General features: G+C 37.2%; 1 protein-coding gene across 2 annotated transcripts in view; it reads left to right on the forward strand.

The window, feature by feature from the left end:
- Positions 1-6,432: 6,432 nt before the first annotated feature.
- Positions 6,433-24,286, forward strand: part of SLC30A6 (solute carrier family 30 member 6) — a 40,908-nt gene continuing 23,054 nt past the window's right edge. For both annotated transcript variants that reach the window (XM_004777908.3, XM_045079282.1), the window contains exons 1-5: positions 6,433-6,529; positions 11,667-11,753; positions 16,593-16,677; positions 18,116-18,158; positions 19,143-19,208. In XM_004777908.3, coding sequence (XP_004777965.2) covers positions 6,452-6,529; positions 11,667-11,753; positions 16,593-16,677; positions 18,116-18,158; positions 19,143-19,208 — 359 coding nt within the window. In that variant the 5' untranslated portion in view covers positions 6,433-6,451. The remainder of the gene's footprint in view (positions 6,530-11,666; positions 11,754-16,592; positions 16,678-18,115; positions 18,159-19,142; positions 19,209-24,286) is intronic.

Here is a 24,286-nt window from a genome sequence, read left to right on the forward strand (position 1 = left end):
TATAAAAGCAAAGATTAGAAAACTCTAGAGAGCAAGCAAAAACGAGCAGAAACTGCACAAAATCATGTACTAAAAGAGATCCACATTAACTAGCTTTTACCCCAAGGGCAATTTCCAGTTTGTGCAATGTGCTTAGAAACAGACTTTAAGCATAATGAACAGTCTTTCTGGGCTGGGGACTCATTTGGGACTTGTAAAACAGCTACAAATTAGGAGAGAAATCTTAAGAGTTTTAGATATAAGCCCCTGGATATGCCTACAAATTTCTTTCAAATCCTTAGTGGACTCCAAAATTGTACCTGTGTATTGTAATATTCAAAGGAACCTACCAGAAAGCAGTAGTTGAAATCTAATGAACTGTAAAGAAACTGTATTCTGGGGGAATACAGAGTTTGAAATTCAAATTCCACTAAAAGGGGTTTAGTAAATACAATGGGTTTTCCACTGAAACCCAAAAAGGACCATAATAAGGAAGAAGGACAACATCCTAGATGTAAGGGCCATCTTTGTTAGGACTGTGGGCAAAAGGATAAACTCACTGTAACAAAGCTTAAAATCAAGTTTTCACAGCATCAAGATTATCCATTGTAATTTAACAGCTAGCCAGAAGAGAACACATTTTTTTTTTTTTTTTTAGATTTTATTTTATTTGACAGAGACACAGCGAGAGAGGGATCACAGGGAGGGGAATGGAATAAGGAGAAGCAGGGTTCCCGCAGAGCAGGGAGCCCGATGCTGGGCTTGATCCCGGGACCCTGGATCATGACCTGAGCCAAAGGCAGACGCTTAATGACTAAGCCACCCAGGCACCCCCAAAACACTTTTTTTTAGAAGAAAATAGAATCCAGAGTTTTCACAACACATCCACAAAGTCCAGTACACAATAAAAAAAATTACTAATCATACCATGAAAAGTATACCCATAATCAATAGAAAACATGTAAAAGCAAATGCAGAGATGATTCACAAGTTGGAATTAACAAAATTATTTTTTTTCAAAATTATTTTAAAACTTGTAAGACAATAGGAAAAAAAGATGAATGAACAGATTAGGATTTTTGGTGGAGAAATAGATACTGAAAACCAAAGGGAAAGTCTGGTAATGAAAAAAACTGAAATGAAACATAGTATCTGGAATAAATTTCATTGGATGGGCTTCAGAAAACTGGACACAGCAGAGGAAAGACAGCTGGAAGACAAGCTGATAACAATTATCAAACTCAAGCACAGAGAGAAAGAAAAAATAGCAAAGGTTTGATACCTGTGGGAAAATACCAATCTAATTTACCTCTGGTTTGAGGTCCAAAAGGAAAGGAGAGGAAGAGAATAGTGGAAAATAAACACTTGATGCAGTAATGCCTAATGTTTTCCTTAAACTGTTGAAAGACATCAACTTACAGATCCAAAAAGTTCTTTGAACCCCAGGCATAATAAATACAGCAAAGACCACGTCTGGATACATCAGATTGCCAAAAAATAGAAAAGTGAAAAAAATCTATAAGCAGTCAGAAAGGGGAAATGACATTATATTCAAAGAATCATTGACCTCAGAATATGGACTAATCAAAATGGTAAATGGACAAGACAGGGACTGTCCTCACAGAGGCCCAGGATAACTAAAGCAAAGTTTGACCAGTCACTTTTTAAACCATTGATTGCCAGTCTAATGGAACTTCCAACTGTTAGGCCTTAGAGCTGGTCTGAATTGAAGGTTTATCACGTTTATACTTAACATGTTTCCTTTGGAATGTTCCCTTATACAATAAATAGAAATAATACAATAGAAACAAAACAGAACAAGACTTTATAGTACAGATAAAGAATAGCAAAAGCAGCTGGAAGGAGAATAATGGCAAAAATACTTTCAAAATAAAAGTCTAATGATTTTACACAAAGATCTAGATCTAATTGCAAAACAGTATACTTCCAAACTAAAAGGGCTAATTATTCAACATAAACCATTTCTATGATTTTATTTCTACTTTGTTGAGTGTGGGTTGTTTGTTGTTGTTTTTTCCAAATAGGGGTGTTGGAGTTGTCAAATGCTTTTTCTGCATCTATTGAGATGATCATGTGATTTTTCCCCCTTATCAATAGGCTGTATTGCATTGTTTGATTTTCATTTGTTAAGCCAACTTTGCATTCCTGTGATAATTTGCACTCATTCACTGTGGATGATTCCTTTTATATGTTGGTGGATTCATTTTGCTATTTTGTTGAGGTTTTTTCTTTTTTTTTTTTTTTTTTTGCATCCATATTCACATGGGATGTTGGTCTGTAGTTTTCTTGTCTTTTTCTAGTTTTGGTATCAGGGTAATTCTTTGTAGACTGAATTGGAAAGTGTTCCCTCCTATTTTGGGAAGAGTTTGTGAACAGTTGGTGCTAATTCTTTAAATGTTTAGCAGAATTCACAAGTAAAGAAGCCATCTTTGAGTTTTGCTTTGTGGAAAGATTTTTTTTTTTAAGATTTTATTTATTTATTTGTCAAAGAGAGCACAGGCAGTCAGAGTGGCAGGCAGAGGCAGAGGGAGAAAAGCAAGCTCCCTGCTGAGCAATGAGCCCAACGTGGGACTTGATCCCAGGATGCTGGGATCATGACCTGAACTGAACTGACTGAGCCACCCTGGCGTTCCTGTGGAAAGTTTTTAAATTTTTTAAAAGATTTTATTTACTTATTTGACAGAGAGAGCGATCACAAGTAGGCAGAGAGACAGGCAGAGAGAGGAAGGGAAGCAGGCTCCCCACTAAGCAGAGAGCCCAATGCGGGACTCGATCCCAGGAACCTGGAATCATGACCTAAGCCGAAGGCAGAGGCTTTAACCCACTGAGCCACCTAGGTGCCCAAGTTTTTAAATTATAAATTCAATCTTTTGTTAAACATTTAGTCAGATATTCTATTTATACTTGAGTAAGTTTCAGTAGTTTGTGTCTTTATAGAAATTAGTCTGTTTCATCTGTTATTTAATTTGTTGGTATGCAATTATTTATAATATTCCCTATCCTCCTTATATCTGTAAAACCAGCAGTAACTTGTCATCTTCTTCCTTTCCTGATTTTAGTAATTTCAGTATTCTTTCTTATGTCATCAGTAAAGCTTTGTCAATTTTGTTGAACTTTTCAAAGAGCCAATATTTGGTTTTGTGAATTTTTCTCTATTGTTTTCCTATTCCCCACTTCATTTATTTCCTCTCTAAGATTTATTACTTCCTTTGCTTGCTCTAGTTTGCTCTTTTTCTATTATGATGAAAGGTTAGGGGTGCCTGGGTGGCTCATATGGGTTAAAGCCTCTACCTTCGGCTCAGGCCATGATCCCAGGGTCCTGGGATCGAGCCCCGCATCGGGCTCTTTGCTCAGTGGGAAGCATGCTTCCCACTCTTTCTCTGCCTGCCTCTCTGCCTACTTGTGATCTCTGTCTGTCAAATAAATAAATAAAATCTTTTTTTTAAAAATAGATCTTTCTTCCTTTTAAAATGTAGGCATTTATAGCTTAAATTTCTGCCTGCAGCTTTTGCTCTATCCAATAAGTTTTAGTATATTGAGTTTTCATTTTCATTCATCTTAATGTATTTTCAAAGTTCTGTTGGAATTTCTTCTTTGACCCACTGACTATTAAAGACTATGTTTTTTTTAAGACTATGTTTTTTAATTTCCATAAAATTTGAAAATCCCGGGACGCCTGGGTGGCTCAGTTGGTTAAGCAGCTGCCTTCGGCTCAGGTCATGATCCCAGGGTCCCGGGATCGAGTCCCACATCAGGCTCCTTGCTCGGCAGAGAGCCTGCTTCTCCCTCTGCCTCTGCCTGCCTATCTGTCTGCCTGTGCTCGCTCGCTCTCTCTCCCTCTGTCTCTGACAAATAAATAAAATCTTTAAAAAAAAAATTTGAAAATCCCAAATTTCCTTTAATTATGGATTTCTAATTTTATTCCAGTATATTTGGAGAACATACTATCTATTATTTTAATCCCTTCAAATTTATTGATGATTTTTTTATGGCCTAACATATGTACTCTCCTGGAAAATGCTTCATTTGCACCTGAGAAGAATGTATATTCTGTTTTTGGGTGGTATATTCTAGATATGTTAGGTGTAATAGGTATATAGTATTGTTCAAGTCTTCCTTTTGTTGATCTCCTCTGTAATTGTTTCCTATCATTTTATACCCAATTGCCTGTAGTTTATTTTTTTTCTTAAAGTAGCTTGAGAGATTTCTTTTTGATATGTTTACACCCTGTTAAACTCATCAGTAAGGAATTATGTAAAGGCACATGCCTACGATTGAATTCTTTAAGGTCATTAAAACAACATTCTGGGAAAATTAAGATATAGGGAAAAGTTAGAATACACCCTTACATGAAGTAGGCAGACTACAGAATATACTATTTGATTCCAATTTTAAAAAGACTGTAAAGAAACTTCAAAAATCAGGAATGATTTCCTCTGGGTAAATAAGGCAATAATGTCCTAACCTATTCCTTCCAATCTTGTCCAGGAATAGTAAGCACAGAGTAGCAGGTAAGGTTTTAGAATTAGGTTCTGTAACACAGAATTCCAGTTCTGCCATGAAGTAAGTATGTGATGTTGGCATACAATTTTCCAAGCAGGGGCTAATAATAGTACCTATACCAAATGCCAGTTAGGAGGATTAAATAAGCTAGTCCATGTTCAACTCATAAAACAGTATCTACCATGTAAGTGCTTAGTAAATGTTCATTATTACTATCCACCTACAATCCATTCTCCATACCACCATGTAAAGGTCACTCCTTTGTTAAAACCCTCCACAGGCTTCCTTTCTCACTTAGAAAACAAAACAAAACAAAAAACAGAATCGGTCTCCTTACCCCTACATTAGAAATTCCTGTTTGATCTGATCCATTTGCCATTTAGATCTCTTCATTAGATCTCCAAATACACTGCCTTCTTTGAGACCTTGAAACACTTCTGCTTGTTTTTGACTTACGTATTTAGATCGTTTATCCTGCCTAGAATAATTTTCACAGAAAGACTTTGTCATTCAGAAGTCAAATTTACTTTCCTTAGAGAAAGTTCTTGGTCTACTTTCCTTAGAGAAGCTTCTTGGACTACTATGAATTAGCAACCGTCACTCTCTGTAGCATAACATTTTCTACATGACACTATCAATATATTAGACATTTTTTCCTCCCTACTTGTTTTCTGTCTCTTTTAAGTAATTAAAGCTTTCTGTCTCTAAGTAATATTACTTCCATTATAAAATTAATTCCATGGGTTTTTAGGTAGTGTTTTAGGATAGTACATGGTATTCTATATTTGATCTCAGTTCAAATTCAGCTACTGTGGAGAACCAGCTGTATGCCTCTGGGCAAATTTCTTATTCTTCCTCCTTCCTCAAAAGGGAATACTATTTATTTCACAAAGTATGGCAAAAAATTAAATCACACAACATAGGTAAAAGCGCTTAAGCACTAAATGAAATTTTCCTAACATTACAAATAAACCCTAAGCAAATACAAATCAAAACCACAATGCGATACCACCTCACAAACCGAATGGCTAAAATTAACAATTCAGAATACACAGATGTTGCTGAGGATGTGGAGAAAGGGAGACCCTCCTACACTACTTGTGGGAACGCAAGCTGGTGTAGCCGCTCTGGAAAACAGTATGGAGGGTCCTCAAAAAGTTGAAAATACAGCTACCCTACTAACCAGTAATTGCACTACTGGGTATTTACCCCAAGATACAAATGTAGTGATCTGAAGTGGCACCTGCACCCCAATGTTTATAGCAGCAATGTCCACAATGGCCAAACTATGGCAAGAACCTAGACATCCATCAACAGAAGAATGGATAAAGGGGATGTGGTATGTATATATACAATGGAATACTACTCCGCCACCCAAGGGGAAAAAAAAAAAAAAAGAAATCTTGCCATTTGCAAAGAGGTGGATGGAACTAGAGGGTATTATGTGAAGCGAAAAAACAAAGATAATTATCATGATCTCATATGTGGATTTTAAGAAACAAAATGGGATCCTAGGGGAAGGGAAGGGGGGAAAACCAAGATACTTTTAATCATAGGAAACAAACTAAGGGTTGTTGGGACGGGGGAGCAGGGCAGGTGAAGGGATATCTGGGTGATGGACATTATAGAGGGCAGGTGATGTAATGAGCACTAGGTGTTATATACAACTAATGAATGACCTCTACCTCTGAAACTAGTAATACATTATATGTGAATTAATTGCATTTAAATAAAAAGACATCATACAATTAAAAAAAAAAACAACAAAAACCTAAGGGCTCCTTAACAAGGTCTCTAGTTCTCCACCTACCCCCCAAATGCCTAGGTGGGGCCACCCTAGCCTCTGTCTTCACCGCCGTAGAACGCCGCGACAGCCAGAGAGAGGGCGGGAACAAGAGACAGTGCACGCATTTCCGCCCCCGCGTCTCTCTCCGCCAATCGGCGTCTGATGCCCCACCCCTTCCGCTCTAGGGAAAACCTGCTCCCAGAGCGTCTTCCGGCGGGAGCTGTGCCTCTCCTTATCATGGTGAGTTGGCTGCGGGTATGAGGGGTTCTGTCCTAGGTGATTCCTCTTATCTTCTTTCATCCCCGTGCGGCGTTGACAGGCCTCAGCTGCCCAGAGGTGGGGTCCTGGGAGTCGTGCTTGGCTCCCCACACCCCACAGGAGAAGCGGTGACGGCGGAAGCATTCCCCCCCCAGAGCTGATTCCCTCAGCCCCCTTCACCCGGTTGGTTAGACGCTGGGGATCCCGGCCCTGCTTCGAGCCGAGCTTTCAGTTTTTAGCGAGCTTATGACTTCTCCCTTGCGGAGATTTACTTCATACGGAGCTAAAAGTCTTGGCCGGCGTCAGTGTCTACACCCACGAAGGCTCTGAAAACAAGTCCACAGCTACACGACCGTAATTAGTGATGCTTACACCGGGGACGGTACCGTTGGCGTTAATAAAGAGGGTTATGAGCGATGTGTTGAGGTGAACGCCCCACACTGCGACTTGGCTTTGTGGAGTGCCAGAGAGCCTGACACAGCAGCGACGGTCAGAAGGCCAGTGACTGGAGAAAGTCCAGGTGTTGGTAGAGCATCTTCGTTGCCTGTTTCTTCCTACTTTTGTAGAGCCCAGTATACCTGACGGTTTCGGGGATACGTTGAGCCTAAAATTTTTTAGAGAAATTGTTCTTTTTATGCTTTTACAGATCAAATGTATAGCTCTCCGAATCCTATCAAAAGATAAGTTGATGGTAATTTTAGCGTCAAAAGAGGTACCATTTTATCTCAGAAGTTAATGGATCTCTTATTGACGGCCTACCTGTGTGAACAGGATCACGTTTCAGTTCCGAAGCCATTGTCACTCTCGTTAAGTTTTTTCCTTGAGTGGATATAGTCAAGAAAAATGTCCTATTTATGCTTTCTTTTTCTTCTGTAAATTTTCTGTAATCCGTTTTTTTTGCACACAGAAAGCGGGTAAAAGCTTATTTGGGGGACGGGGGCGGCTGACCAAATAGCCTTCCAGCTACTTTCTTCAAAATATTCACCACTGTGTAGCCAGAATTAAATTTCTAAAATTGGGGACCATGGTACTCTCTTGCTCCCTTGCATAACCTCCCCCGCCCCCCCAACCACACACACACACACACACACAGTCCTCAAGATAAAGTCCTATTTGGTGTGGCATACAAAGCTGTTGTCAAGCTACTTGCTGCTGCTGCTTTTTGGGGGAGAGGGGGCCAAGCTTCTTTATAGCCTCTTTTTTCACATACCTACATTCATATTCAGTCAGAGTGAACACCTTGCACATGATGCTCTCGGGATTAGGCCTTTGCACCTAATTTGTATATGCTGTTCCGTCTGCCAAAAACCAATCATCTCCTACCCCTCATTCTTATCAGTATAACCCTTAAGCGCCCTTTAGTCTCTCATGAGCCTTCCTGCCCGCCCGTGTCTCAAGATCCTGTTAGGTGCCTCCTTTGTGCTTGTGATATCTTGGTGTTATTTATCAATAACATATGTAGCCCTTACTACATATGCAGCCCTTACTACATATGTTAAACTATGTAGTTTAACATATGTTAGACTGTGTTATAATTGTGTATTTACTTGTCCTTCTCACTTCCTAGACTGTAAGCTCTTTGAGAGCAGGACCTCTGTATTCACTCTGGTATTCCCAGAGCCTTGTCCCTGGCTCAGAGAGGAGGTTTTCAATAAATACCTGTTTTACAAAACACCAAATACATAGCTATGGCACTAAATTTTTATGCTTGAAACGTTAATAATACAGAAAAATAGTAGCATTTAAAGTTGATTGTAAAAGTTTTGGAGGAGAAGAAAGGGTTTACGAGTCCCTCTTGTTTATTAAGGTGTTATATGCAACGCACAATGCTATCTTAGAAAATGTAAAGGAAATACAGCCCTTGTCGTTAGTGAAGTTACTAAAAAAATTGACTTAAAATGCATGATGATAGAGTGAGGAAGGCTGGCCTCTAGTTAATTATAAAGCAAGTGGCATAAAGAACAGTATAGTTTGGAGTAATCTAGGAAGGCTTCACATAGAACGTCAGCCATGAAACAGTATTTTCTCCCTATTCTATTACTCTTAATCTTACTGTTCTTTACTCTCGTTCGGTTGAGAAAACAGAGGTCAAGTAATTTGTTAAGTATTACAGGGCTGTTAGAGCTTGGTTAGACAAGTCTGGCCTTTTCACTCTAGAGTGATATGATCATTAGATCAGGGGTACACTAGTTTAGTTGGAGTTGATTCCCTGTCCGGAGTAAGAGATTAAACTGGAAAGAAACAGGCTACGTGATTGAAAGCATTGAATTTCAGATTGTAAAATTAGGAGTTTATCATGATAGCAATGGAGGGCCAATATAATTTTGAAAAGTGACATGAACATTAGGATTTTTATGGGGTTTTACTTCTTTTAACCGATATCAGAATGGCATCAGAAAAGGCATTCTACCTTTTAGAAACCTTATTTTCTCAACCTGAAACTTAAAGTAACTTAAATCATTTAAAGTGGAATGAAGTTAGAAGATATCCAGGGATAACAGTATTAAGAATTTAATACTTAACAGTAATAAGAATTTATCTTTGGGACCAAATATCCCACACATAATTCATTAAGAATGGAGTATATTTATTAATTGACCATTCATTAGCATCTCAGATGAAAATAGCATATTGTTCCTTCTCAACTGAATTAGCTTAGCAAAGCCTTAGAGTTATACACACACACACACACACACACACACACACACTGGTCTTTGTTTGGATAGCAAAAATTAGTAACACTTTTTTCTAATGCTTTATTTTTATATTTACTTACTTTTTAAGATTTTATTTATTTATTTGATAGAGACAGCAAGAGAGGGAGCACAAGCAGGGGGAGTGGGAGAGGGAGAAGCAGGCTTCTTGCTAAGCAGGGAACCTGACTCACGAATCCCAGGACCAGGGGATTATGACCTGAGCACAAGGCAGATGCTTAATGACTGAGCCACCCAGGCGCCCCTATTTTTATATTTTAAAGTATGTTTTACTTAAATTTTTTTTTATTATGGAAATTTGCAAAAACAGGAAAGTAGAATATAATAAGCGCCCATGTAGCCATCACTTGACCTCAACAATGATGAACATTCTGGTTTTAAATGCTAGACTTCTAGTGTTCAACTTTATCTTCTGCCTTTTCTGAGTTTCATCTAATGGAACTAATGACATGTCTGAGCTTTGAAGAAATGGGATATACCTTTTTTATAGCTTTTGAGATGTTCCTACTATTACTTAGGAAAATTAGACCTGTGCTGGAGTTGGATCTGAAAGTTTTCCTCATTTTTTATCTGTTGACACCCAGTTCCACTGCTTTCTGTGGAATTTAAGTGTTTAAGTCAAATTGGCTAACAATAGTAAGGTAGAAACAGTTGTTATGGTGATTGTGGCCTTACTATCTAGGAAAGCATTTTGCTAAAATTAAAATCCAAATAAATATTTAAGTGCATGGCACTTAGCAATCAAGTTATTATATGTGACCCACTGATAATTGTGAAAGATTTTTTTTCCCCTAGAAACAATGCTTAGCTTTTGAAATAACAATTAAAATTCTTTTTTTCCCGGGGCGCCTGGGTGGCTCAGTGGGTTAAGCCACTGCCTTCGGCTCAGGTCATGATCTCAGGGTCCTGGGATCGAGTCCCGCATCGGGCTCTCTGCTCAGCAGGGAGCCTGCTTCCCTCTCTCTCTCTCTGCCTGCCTCTCTGCCTACTTGTGATCTCTCTCTGTCTAATAAATAAATAAAATCTTTAAAAAAATTCTTTTTTTCCCAGTTTATTTTCTCTCTCTAGGATTTTCTTTATTTTTGTCTGTTGTTATTATATTCCCCAAATAGTAAAATTGATCAGTTTTTCCCTTTACAGCTTCTTGGTTTTATATCCTATTATGAAAAGTCTTTTCCAACTCCAAGATTATAAAATTGTACATCCATAAATTTCTTCAAGTATTCTGTAGTTTTGTATTTTAGTTTTAACATAATAAAAAATTAGAGTAAGAAATATAGTAAAGATCCAACATTACCTTTTCCAAAAACCATTTATTGGGTAACTCAAATTTTTTCCTGCTGATGTTGGATACTGACTTAATCATAAGCTAATTTCCCATATATACTTAAATTATCTTTTATTCTGAGATTTCATAAGCTTGAGTGGCAGATTCCTCTTTAGTCTCCACTTACATTTCTTCTCTTGTCGGTAACCCCACTATCATGCCCTCTGATGGTCCCATACAGTGTTCTAGCAAGGACTGCGGAGACTAGCGAGGATGTCTCTTGACTTTGAATGCTTAAGAGAGAACCTCAGAGATTTTACTGTAATAATAGTTTCCAAACTTTTCACATATAAAACTTCTATGAAGTTAATTGTAGTACTTGATTTCCAGTAGGGCTATCTGGCAAATGGTTTGATTTTATGGTTCAAAATAACCTAAAATCCATTTAAAAATAGAATTGTGTAGCCAGGAGCTAAAATGCCTGGTTTTGGGGCACCTGGGTGGCTTAGTCGGTTAAGTGTCTGCCTTCAGCTGGGGTCATGATGCTAGGGTTCTCGGATCAAGCCCCGCATCAGGCTCCCTGCTCAGCTGAGAGTCTGCTTCTCCCTCTTCCTCTGCTGTTACCCCTGCTTGTCCTCTCTCACTCTCTCTCAAATAAATAAATGAAATCCTTAAAAAAATAAAATGGCTGGGTTTGAATTTCTGCTCAGCCATTTGTTAGCATTGTGCCCTTGGACAATTAAAGATTGTTTCCAGGGGCTCCTGGGTGGCTTAGTGGGTTAAGCTTCTGCCTTCAGCTCAGGTCATGATCTCAGGGTCCTGAGATTAGGCCCTCCATCGGGCTCTCTCTCTTCGGCGAGGAGCCTGCTTCCCCCTCTCTCTCTGCCTGGCCCTCTGCCTTCTTGTGGTCTCTCTCTCTCTCTCTCTCTCTAATAAATAAAAATCTTCAAAAAAAAATTGTTTCCATCTCAGATAATTGTGAAGAATAGATAAATATGCATATATATCTAGAAATAATTGCTTGCCACATACTGAGCTTTCAGTAAATGTTAGTTATTACTATTGTATCACATCACAGGATATGAAAAAGACTAGAAGCTTCAATGTTGATTTGTTTATTTTTTGTTTATTTTTAAAGGGGACAATTCATCTCTTTAGAAAACCACAAAGATCTTTTTTTGGCAAGTTATTACAGGAATTTAGACTTGTAGCAGCAGACCGAAGGGTAAGTTATCTTTATTAACACTAATCACTGTACCGACAACATTATGACATTGAAAAAGATAATTTTTAAGGCATTATAGAAATTACTTGTGATCCCACCATACACCTTTTGTTTTTAAGTAAACGCTCGCCCAACATGGGGCTTGAACTCACAACCCCAAGGTTAAGAGTTGCATACTCCACCAGCTGAGCCAGCCAGGTGCTCCATGCCACACTGTTTTCATTTGTTGTTGTTGTTGTTGGGTAAGCAATTTTTTTTTAAAGTAATCTCTGTGCCCAACGTGGGGCTTGAACTCACTACACCAACATCAAGTTGCATGCTCTACTGACAGTGAGCCAGGCGCTGCTGGCTAAGCAAAATTTTAATGGAAAATTAAATTACATTGTAAATTTAATGTAAATTGTAATGTAAAAATCAATTACTTTGATACGTAATTATTTTGCTTGAGATGAAGCTAGGCTTTGGTTAAGATTTTTATTCTAATTCTAATGAGTTATAAAGAAAAAATATTTTATGATTGCCTTTGTTACTTTTTTTTACAAAGGTAATGGATATAGTTTAAAGCCACGTTTTCTCATTTTTGGTGTAAGGAAGGAAAAACAACTTATGCTTTGAAGTCATGAGTTCATGCCCCACCCATGTTGGGCAAAGAGCTCACTTAAAAAAAAAAAAAAAGATAATTGGTATCCTTTTTGGTCACCAATATGGACCTTCTAGTTACTGTTCTATATTCATTGTTTTCATTATTGTCTAAATTATACTGTAAGCTCCCTGAAGACAGTGACTGTGTCTGTTTTGTTCACTTTTTAATAAAAGTACAAAATAAGTACCCAATAAATACATGATGAATTTTAAATAAACCTAGCTTTAGTGGAACGTAAGTGTACCTATGACATTGGTCATGTATTATGTATGATACTAGATTAGAGCCTTTTGTTCTTTGTTTCTTATCACTGTATTTCCTGTTGCTAAAACCTTGGAATATAATCAGAACTCAGTAATTCTAGTATTTGAAAATAGTATCATGTCCTGTATGTTAAAGAGCCAAGAGTAGGAAATTCATCTGCTGCTTGTGTGTCTAGTCCACTTAGGATGATCTCTTGAGAACAGATAGATAGAACTTTATAATCTTGGTGGAAAGCAACTACATTACAGAAGTAAACAGGAAATTCTTGAACTATAAGCTTTATTGAAGCACAATATACCACAGAATAGATAGTAGGAGCAAAACTGGTATAAGAACACCTGCATTGTGCAGATACTGTCCATCATAATTTAAATCTTATAAGATGTGCCTAGCTCACCTCTCTTTACTACTACTCCTGTTTTGGTTCATGGTAATTCCTTACACCATGAGGAAAATCCCTACTTCTCAGTTCTTTACTTCCTTACCACAAATAATTGTCCTGCATCCCTTCCAACTGTCCACTCCTATGACCATACCACTGCCATTATCATTCATAATTATGTCTTCCCATTGTCTCAGTTTCAATTATTTCACTCGTAGTCACCATCTCTTGTTATTCCAGTTCACTCCTTGTATTATCCCAATTCCAGTAGTTCTTCAATCTTACTAGGATCTCCAATCCACTGACCATGCCGTATTTTCCCTGTTTTTCACCTCTTTTATCCTCATTTGCTTAATTATCCAATTTAGATTCTCTGGTCCATTATTACTGATTTCTTGCATATGTCTTCAACTCCTTTGTGCCCTCCCATCCATCTGTAACTCTTCCTCTCACACTTCCATGGCAAATCCTTAACATCATTAAGTCAACATTCCTGCTGTTCTGTACTTGCACCCAAGCAACTGAATGTAGCCTGAGAAAAACACAAAACCATGGTTACTGGTCTCACTTTAAATCCATGCCTAAGTGCACCATTAGGCTGCCCATAGTATATCATTCAGTTCATTCAGTTTTCCATTTTGTAGATGGCCATAGTCTTTCACTTCTGCCCTCAAACTTCCAAAATCTTATTCATGCTCACTCTGACCTGTTGATCTTTCTTCCTGTTTCACTAAAGGAAAAGTAATCAGAAAACACCTCCACATCCTGTCCTCTCCCAACATTCTGCCTTTGCTCCTGTTTCTACGAATGGGCTCTCTGCGCTTCCACTTGTTGCCTACTCAAAGACAAGTTTCCCACAGTTGTTCATTCCTGCATCATGAGCACATGCCACATCTTCCACTTTCAACTACTGCCTCATTTCTCTGCTTCCTTTTATAGCAAAACTACTTAAACTAATTGTCTTTACTACCTGTTCACTTTCTCTTCTCCTTGTCTCCACTAAACATATACCAGTCTGTTTGTAGCCCCCCACCAATCCACTGGAACAGCTTTAACAAAGTAACTGGTAAACATTGTGTTGCCAAAATCAGTGGTCATCCTCATTTCCCATTTTACTTAACCTTCAATAGCATTTAACAAAAATTTGTTACTTCTTCCTTAAAGCACTTTTTCATTTCGACTCTGAAATATCACTTTTGGTTTTCCTCCTACTTAGATGGCCGTTGTTCATCACTTCCCTCTTATCTTCCTGATCTCTGAGTTTTAGAGAACACCTGCATTGTGCAGATACTCTTCATTACTTAGAGCTAACTGCTAAGCTCCAGCACTTAGAGCTCCAGCTTCTGTTGTTTCTGTTCATTACACCTAAGTGATGCTTTGTCTGCCACATGCTCATGACGTCCTATTTACATCTCAGTCCATAACTTTTCCCCTCCTTCTAGATTCCTATACATATCATGGCTGTCTCAACATTTCCACTTGAATATCTAATAGGCATCTCAAATTTAATATGGTCAAACTTGAACTTTGATTTTTCTGTTCCTTCCTCACTAAATGGCCACTCTGTTCTTTCAGTGCACAGGCCAGAAACCTGGGAGTCATTCTCCCTCTCTTTCTCTCATTCTTCATCCATTCTGTAAGTAAATCTTGCTGGTCTGTCATCAATGTAACACACAGAATATGACTTCTTTAACACTTTCTTACCAACTTCAAAATCACCATTTCTCACATGGATTTCTGCAGTCACATTCTAAATGGTTTTCCTACTTCTCTCATTGCCCCTATTCAGTTTATTCTACAAAGAGAAGCCAAAATGATCTTTTAGAAATGAAAGCTAAGCTGCTTTCCATCTCATTTGGAATAAATCCCATTTCTTTTATCTGAAACGCAAGAAGTCCCTGATGGAGTCCTGGACTTCCTCTCGCCTCTCGTCTGTCCGTCCTCAGCCAGGTTCTCTTCTATCTCAGGGCATTCACACTGTAGCTCCCATTTTCTTTCCCCAATATCTGCATCCTTAGCACCTTTGCCTCTGTAAAATTTCTGGTTACATGTTACCTTACCAAGGGGGTCTGTGTGGCAGAGCACCCTTTCCATGTCTCCCATTATGGTGTTCTTACCATAAATTATTTTTCCTTTGTAGCACTTACGCCACCTGACCTTGCATATTTGCTAATTGTCTGTCACCCTTGTATCTCCTGTGCCTGGAAAAGCATCTTTTGCGAAATAGGTACTCAAGTATTTGTTGATAAATAACGTGATTCCTCAGTAGAGCTGCAGAGAATGTCATTTTCAAATCATATGCCTTATCCTCCTTTTCTGACTGTTCTTGAATCCCTGTCCTGACTAGAGCCCCTGTCCAGTCACTTCATTAATGTCCTCACTATTAGAGTCCCTTGTGCCATTAACCTATCATATCAGCTCTGTCTCTGACATCGCTATCTCACCTGGTCCTCTGGTTTTGCTCTTAGGGGTAGAGGAAGGTGCAGAATGCTGTCTACCCTAAATTCATGGTGGCCATTCTTATTCTCCTCTGTTGATTCAGAAGATGCTCACTAGAACTGCTCTTCTGCACATTCTCCTCTGGATTTAAGTTTCCAGTCCTATTTATTCTACCACATCCCTTAATTTTAGAAAGTGGCCTTGTTTCTTCTTTTCTAGAGATGTAGAGGCTAGTAGCTCTGTGCTACTTTGCTGTCACTTCTTTCTAGTCACAGTTTCTCTGTCCTTTCAGTCAACCTTTTTACCCTTCTCACCTTTCTCAGAGAAGGTGTTCTTCATCCTAAACCTATACTCTGCATCTGCGTTCTAAAGCCATCCTATTCCACACTTGACCTTTGGAATTATATCCGTTTAATTTTAAAACCTTCAGTGAAAACTCCTTTTCACTAATTTGTTTCACTTCTACTTTCACACAATTATAGGTCTCCCTTTGTAGGAAGTACAGTGGAATAAAAAATTTAAAACACTTCACTTGATCTTTATTCTTAGAATGCCCTTTCTGCTTTCTCTGACAAAATCCTCGCTAGCATGTTGTATCTCAGGTCTACCAACTTCTAACCCATGGTAGTCTTTCCCTCTTTTGCAGTCTTATTTCATATGACTTATTTGGTAAATAAGTGTAGCCCTTTTTGTTGAGAGAGGAAGAATAACTTATTTTGATATAATTTCAAGCTTATGGAGAAGTCACAAGATTAGTGTAAGGAACTCCTTTAAGCCCTTTACTCAGATTCACCAGTTGCTTTATATTTTGCCCCATCTGCTATTGTTGTCTCTACGTATAGAGAGAAAATGATATTAAACTATATGCCTATTTTTCTCAACTGTTTGATAGTTTATATGGCAGAATTTTCTTCTCTTGAGTTTGTCCTCTAGAACTACCTTTTTTTTTAATTAATAAAATGGTTGATGGTAATTTCTGTAGATATAAGAACTATGACCTTTTGAAGGAATTTGTGCTTATTCCTTTGTTGAGTGGGAATTGCAGCAACTTGAACAGACCCAGTGAAGTTTATCAGCACTATGCAAATAAGAATGATTTTGTTTTTCACAGTCCTGGAAGATACTGCTCTTTGGTGCAATAAACTTAACATGTACTGGCTTCCTGCTTATGTGGTGCAGTTCCACTAACAGTATAGGTATGTCACCTTTCTTATTTTGTTGGAGTTAATCATTAGTTTCATATTTATTGTCCTGATTTTTTTTTTTTAAGATTATTTATTTATTTATTTACTTGACAGAGATCACAAGTAAGCAGAGAGGCAGGAAGAGAGAGAGGGGGAAGCAGGCTCCCCACTGACCAGAGAGCCTGATGCAGGGCTCGGTCCCAGGACCCTGGGATCATGACCTGAGCCGAAGGCAGAGTCTTTAACCCACTGAGCTACCCAGGCACTCCTGCTGTTATGATTTTAAATAAAGATCTATCTTTCTTTCTGTGGAATATATTATTCTGAAATATAACTCAAGATTTAAATGAGATACTCTATGTAAAAATGCCTTGTAAAGTTTGGTGCAGTTGTTAAGCATTATCATTTTAAATGAGCTAATCATTTTTTTAAAATAGCTTTAAATTTACTTGAAAGACTGTGATTCCTTTATAATGTGATAGATTAGCCCTTCAGTTTATGCCGTGTCTAAATAAGATTTTGGGGTTTATATTTCTTGGATTTTCCTTGAAAAGGGAAATCTATAATATTTTTCTTGTTTCTTGACCTATGCTTTTTATATTTTTTATGTTATTTATTTATTTTTATTTTTGAAGAGAGAGAGTGTTAGTGAGGGGAGGGGCAGAAAGAGAGGGAGAGAGAAAATTCCAAGCAGGCTCCACACTCAGTGCAGACCCTGATGTGGGGTTCCATCCCACGACCCTGACATCATGACCTGAGTGGAAATCAAGAGCCAGACGCCTAACCAATTGAACCACTGAGGTGCCTCATTTCATGACTGCTTATGTTTTATGTACTGTTATTTTCATCCTGCTATTTAAAGAATATATTTTTTTAAGATTTTATTTATTTATTTGACAGAGATCACAAGTAGGCAGAGAGAGAGAAGGGGGGTATGCAGGCTCCCTGCTGAGCAGAGAGCCCAATATGGGACTCGATCCCAGGACTCTGAGATCATGACCTGAGCCGAAGGCAGATGCTTAACCCACTGAGCCACCCAGGCGCCCCAAGAATATATTTAAAATAGTACTTAGATGACAAGAAGGAAAAAAGAAACCCAAACAATCATAGCACTTTGGGGTATGTGCTGCTTCCTTTGTCCTGATGGCAAAATCAGGTTCTAGAGCAAGCTTTCATACTTGCCAAACTTTTTTTTTTTTTTTTTTTTTTTAATTACTAGGCTCTAATGCTGGGCTTGAACTCACAACCTTGAGATCAAGAGTCCCCTACTCTATCAACCATGCTAGTCAGAAGTCTCTGTATTTACTACGTTTGACTACGAATATTAATCTAGGTAATTGCCAACATATAAGGTTAATTAGTGACTCAGGTTTTCTTGGTAAAGGATACTCCGGGTATGAACCATCATGGATTCAGCAACATTTTAATCAGTTGTTCTGTTGTTTTGCAGCTTTAACTGCTTATACATACTTGACCATTTTTGATCTTTTTAGGTAAGTTTTAAAAGTCTCTTTACTATGTTGAAACTAAGGAATTTGTTGCACTGAATTTTGTTCTCTGTGCCTAAAGAAAAGTAATCTGAAATAAGTAAGATTATCAACATAGAACATATATACAAACAATACCATTAGAAGATATACTGGAAGAAAATACCCCATTTATAGAGGAACAGAGAAAGTAATACCTAGGCATTATATCATATGCCTTGGATGCCTACCTGTAGGTGAGTCACCTGTAGCAAGGAGCACGGTCAAGTAAGAACATACCATGTAGGTGGGCATTAATAACTAAGAAGTGAGCAATTGTGAATTGGGAGACACCCTTTTGGCTCCCTGCTTTGTGGGACCTTTCATATCACTATGTTAGGTTGCAAGATACTTGATGTCTTCAGGGTCCATGCCATAGGAGTATAAGTATGTCTTTTTATCACTTCTGTAACTAAATCTACTTGACTCATCTAAAGCATACAGTTACCACCTGGATTTCACACTATAGTAAGTTTTTTTTAGAGTAAATCTTCACTGTATTTCGAAAATGAACATAATTTTATCCTATCCAGAATATTGTTGTTATTAATATTTAGTTTAACTTTTAACAAAGATTAGAGATTATCAGAGTTAAAGTTTATTGTCTGTGGCTTAAATAAAATATATTACCTTTATTATTACTGTGTCACTTTTGCTTTCTCAGTTACAGAAACCATTTAGGGTGGATAACTTACTGAGTAGAGAAAGTATGGGTTTAGGTTCTGTTTACTGACTTGATGGATCATGACTTTTTTCAGTTTCTCTGTATGTTAAAACTCATATAATAGGATGCTTGTGATGATTAGATTACAGTTTATTACAATAATTTATTAATTTAGTGTGCAAACACTGATAAATTTCAGCAAACTTAGGAATTCCAAAATCTCAATTTCTTTTTGTGTGTTCTCTTGTTGTAGTTCTAAAGCTAAATTTATTTTCCTTTCTACTTAGTTTAATGACATGTTTGATAAGTTACTGGGTAATGATGAGGAAACCTAGCCCTGTCTATTCATTTGGGTAAGTTCAAGTCATTTTATTTTTTGCTAACGTACTGCTATTAAAGTGGTAGTTATTATCAGGCAGTAAAGAGCTAGCTAGAGTGTTTGTAGAGAAGAAATGCTGTCTGCGTAGTGGGATGGGGGTCAAATAGTGAAAGTAGATTTAAAAAGATATCTTCCACAGGATTCTCGATAAAGAACATGAAAATGTAAATTTAAATCATATTAAAATAAAATGTTCACATTAAGTTTTTTTCTGTTTTATAAAACAAATGTTAACATAAAATGTTCACATTAAGTTCTTTAATATTTTGGTAATCTCTTAAATTTTAGAGAAGGTACAAAGGATTTTCCTCTAGGTATGTCCTGTAAATGTTAGAGTAAATGTGATATATTTTAACATTAATGTAGTGGTAGAGATGTGTTTTTATCTTAAGACTGGATTTGTGATAGCAATAGACTAATAATTTGAGGTTCTGTTTCTGTAGTTTTAGGAATTACTAAAAGTTGGAAGTTGGAAGATAATCGTTTGTGTTAGAGGTTTTTATTGATGTATTAGAAAAAGTGAGCTCCTTTTGGATTCCAGGAAAAAACTTGACAGAAGAATTTCTTTTTAATTTGTGGAGGGTTTTACTGTGATAAAATATATGTAACATAAAAGTTAACATTTTAACCATTTCCAAGTGTACAATTCAGTGGCATTAAGTACCTTCACATTGGTCTGTGAGCACTGCCACTAATTCCAGAAATATTTCCCCTTCCGAAACAGAAACTTTGTACCCATTAAACAATAACTCCCTATTTCCCTATCTCTCAGACCTTGGCAAGTGCCATTCTACTTTCTGTGTTTATGAATTTGCCTGTTCTGGTTATTCATATAAATGGAATCACACAATATTTGTCTTTTGAGTATGGCCTATTTTACTTAATGTTTACAAATTTCATCTGTGTTTATAGCATATGTCAGAATTTCATTACTTTCTAAAGCAGAATTATTTTCCGTTGTATGTATATATGATGTTTTGTTTATTCTTTTTTTGATGGGCATTTGGTTTGTTTTCACCTTTGGGCTATTGTGAGTAATGCTTTTATAACATTGGTGTACACGGATCTCTTTGAATCCCTGCTTTCAGCTCTTTTGGGTGTATACTGATTCCAGGATCATACTCAGTGATTCCATCTTTAACGTTTTGAGGAACCACTATACCCAGTGGCAGCACCATTTTCCATTCCTGCCAGCATGCTTACCAACACTTGTCATTTTTCTTTTCTTTTTTTTTTTTTAATTTTTAAAAATCCCCACAGAGTTAACATACAGTGTTATATTACTAAGTGCTCATCACAGTAAGTGTACTCCTCTTAATCCCCTTCACCTATTTCAGCCATCCCCACACCCAACCTCCCCTCTGATAACTACCTGTTCTCTGTAGTTAAGAGTCTGGTTTTTGGTTTGTCTCTCTTTTTTTATTTTATTTTTTTCTTAAATTCCACATATGAGTGAAATTACGTGGTACTTGTCTTTCTCTGACTTACTTCATTTAGCATCATACCCTCTAGATCCATCTATATTGTTGCAGATGGCAAGATTTCATTCTTTCTATGGTTGATTAATATTCCATATATATATATAGTTTTTATCCATTTGTTGATGGGCATTTGGACTACTTCCATATTTTGACTATTGTAAACAACACTGCATTTATCATAGGGGTGCACATACCTTTTAAAAATTAGTATTTCTGTGTTCTTTGAGTAAATACCCAGTAGTGGGATTACCAGATCATACGGTCATACTATTTTTAATTTTTTAGGGAACCTTCATACTATTTTCCATAGTGGCTGCACCACTTTGCATTCCCACCAACAGTGCACAAGGGTTCCTTTTTCTCTACAACCTCACCAATACCGGTTGTTTCTTAAATTTTTTTGTTACCCATTCTGACAGGTGTTAGGTAATATCTTGTGGTTTTGATTTGCATTGCCTTGATGATAAATGGTGTGGAGCATCTTTTCATGTGTCTATTGCCATCTGTATGTCTTCTTTGGAGAAATGTGTGTTCGTGTCTTCTGTTCATTTTTAATTCGATTTTTTTTTTTTTTTTTTTTTTTTTTTTTAGTATTGAGTTGTATAAGTTCTTTATATATTTTGGATACTAACCCTTTATCAGATATATCATTTGCAAATATCTTCTCCCATTGAAAGAAGAATTTAACTTTGGCAAATAAACTTTTGAACCAAAATTAGTCTTTTGAACAAAATCAGGTTTTATTTACTTAAATAAGGGGGCAAAGAAAACAGGAAATTTTAATGCAAAGAGAAGATATTCAAAAGTGTCACTGAGATTTGATAGACTTGGACTGTTACTATAATAATTGGTTACAAGGTACATATAGATACCTGTATATAGAAGTCTTTGAATCTGAGTTAAAGCTTTTGCTTTTAAGTGACAAAAATCCAATTCAAGCTAGTATGGGGGGAAAATGGGAACTCTTATAATTTATGTAATCAAAATGTGGGAAGACTGAAGTGACTAGTCCCTAGTACACTAGTACTAGTACTAGTACACTCAGGACATTGTCTTTCTCTTCCCTCTCAGGCTGCTTTTCTCTGCATGTTAGGTTTAGTTTCTCAGACCACTTTTCCCTACCATCCCGGAATAACTCCTAGCAAGACCTTAGCTGGAACCTTATTGCCTTCATCTTAGAGAAGGAAAGCATTTTCCTCAACTCTAGTTAGGAAAATCTTGAGAAATTTGGGCGCCTGGGTGGCTCAGTGAGTTTAACATCTGCCTTCAGCTTAGGTCGTGATCCCATGGTTCTGGGATCAAGCCCCACATTGAGCAGGGAGTCTGCTTCTCCCTCTGCCACTTCCCTTCTTGTGTCCTTGCTCTCTCTCCCAAATAAATAAATTAAATTAAATTAATTAAATAAAGAAAAAGTCTTGAGAAAGAACCATTGATTGGTCCAGCTTGAACAGGTATTAGTCTTTAGATTAGATATTATGGCCAGGAGACAAGATTAAGCAAGGACACGATGCTCCCATTTTGGCCTACTTAGAGTGAACAAGAAAGGAGGGAGCAATTAAACAATAAAATTAACTTCTGGCTATAATTTCAATCAGTCACATAGCTTGAAATATCGTTTATTTTTAGTAATTTCAAACTCTAGTTCTTTAGCCCTGAGGTTTGTCTTGTTTCAGACTGCCGCCTATATAGTGTCACATGGATATATCTAATTGGTATCTTAAATATTGTCTAGAATTCTTGTTTTCTTCCCCCTGAAATCTATTCCTCTTCAGTTCCCATCTCAGTAAATACACCACCACTCAGTTGTTCAAGCAAAATCTTTTGTTATTTTCTCATTCCCCACATCTATCCATCAGAAGGTTACATCAGGGTAACCTACAAACACATCCAGAATCTGTTCCTCCCCCCATTTCTAAACTACTAACTTCCTAATCAAGCTACTTTCATTTCTTGCCTTATTCCATCCTTCTAACTGCCTCTGCTCTTACCCCCTTGGCAGTCAGAATGTTCTTTTTTAAATCTGAGTCATAATTTAAGTCTCCTTGAAACCACCCAGTTGTTTGCTGTCATACTTAGAATAAAATCCTGAGTCCTTTCTCTAATTTACAGAATTCTTACATAAACTGTTCTGTGCCGACTTCTCTTCAAGTTACCATTTTCATGCCCTCCATACCACACTTTTTTCCTGTAGTTTGTATACAACTAATTTATTCCTGCATTAGGTTCTTTGTACAAGCTGTTGTCTTTCTTTAAAATGCTCTTCACATCATCTTTACAAGATGAGCTCCATCTTGTTATTCCAATCCTAATATCACTAAATGCTGGTGTCATTAAATGACTGGGCCCAATCTAAAATAGATTCTAAAATGAATCCTAGTTAGCCTCTTTTCACATCAGACTACTATAATTCTCTACATACAATTTACTAGAACTTACAAACTGTTATTCTTTCAACTGTTATTCTTTCTCCCCTTTTAGGAGTAAGTTTCCCACTCTCTCATGGGACCAGACCTACAAAAGTTTCTGATCAATTGCAAAGTTTCAAAGTTAAACATAGGCAAGCATTTCTGATCTAGGTCTTTCTCCCCTTTTAAAATACAAATTTCATCGTAGCAGGGCTATATCTCGTTCTGTCTTACATCCTTCTACAGTTTGTGAATTTTATTTTATTTTTTAAAGGTTTTATTTATTTATTTGATGGAGAGAGAGAGATCACAAGTAGGCAGAGAAACAGGCAGAGGGGGAGGGGGGAAACAGGTTCCCTGCTGAGCGGAGAACCTGCCATGGGGCTCGATCCCAAGATCCTGGGATGAAGGCAGAGGCTTAACCCACTGAGCCACACAGGTGCCCCAGTGTTTGGTGAATTTTAATAAATGAATATACCTGTTTAACTACTGTCTACATCATGATATAAAACACTACAAGTCCCCCCAAAAAGTCTCCCTTTGTTTTGAGTCTTAGTCCAAACCCAATGAAAGTAATCAGTGTTCTGACCACTATTCCTTGCAGATTATTGTTGTCTGTTTTTGAAGACACATAAATGGGATTACAGTGTATACTCTCCATAGCAGTAGTTCACTCTGGTTCGTTGCTCTCATATTCCATTTTATGAATATACCATAATTTCTTTTTATGTTCAGCTGTTGAAGGGCATTTAGATGATCTTCAGCTTTTAGTTGTTATAAATAAAACTACTTACGAATATTCTCGTACATGTCTTTTGGTGTACATGTTTATCCCTTTATGTTGGGTACATATCTTTGAGTGAAGTTACTCAGTCATAGGATTTGCAGATGTTCATTGTTAAAAGATAAGAAAATACCAGTTCTCTTGAGTTTTACCGGTTTACTCTCCTACTATCAATGTGTGCAAGTTCTGGTTGTTTCCTGCTTGTACTTATAGTTGATAATTGCCTTTTTTTTTTTTTAAGCCATTCTGGGGTGTGTAGATGTGTCTTGTGGTTTTAAATTATTTTCCTGATGACTAGTTGAATACTTTCATATTTTTTATTGATTTTTTTCATATGCTTCTTAAATCATTCAGATTCCCTGCTCTGTGAAATGCTCATTAA

Source organism: Mustela putorius, unplaced genomic scaffold (genome assembly GCF_011764305.1).
Source record: "Mustela putorius furo isolate JIRA1106 unplaced genomic scaffold, ASM1176430v1.1 tig00000281_pilon_pilon_pilon, whole genome shotgun sequence".
Classification (NCBI taxonomy): domain Eukaryota; kingdom Metazoa; phylum Chordata; class Mammalia; order Carnivora; family Mustelidae; genus Mustela; species Mustela putorius.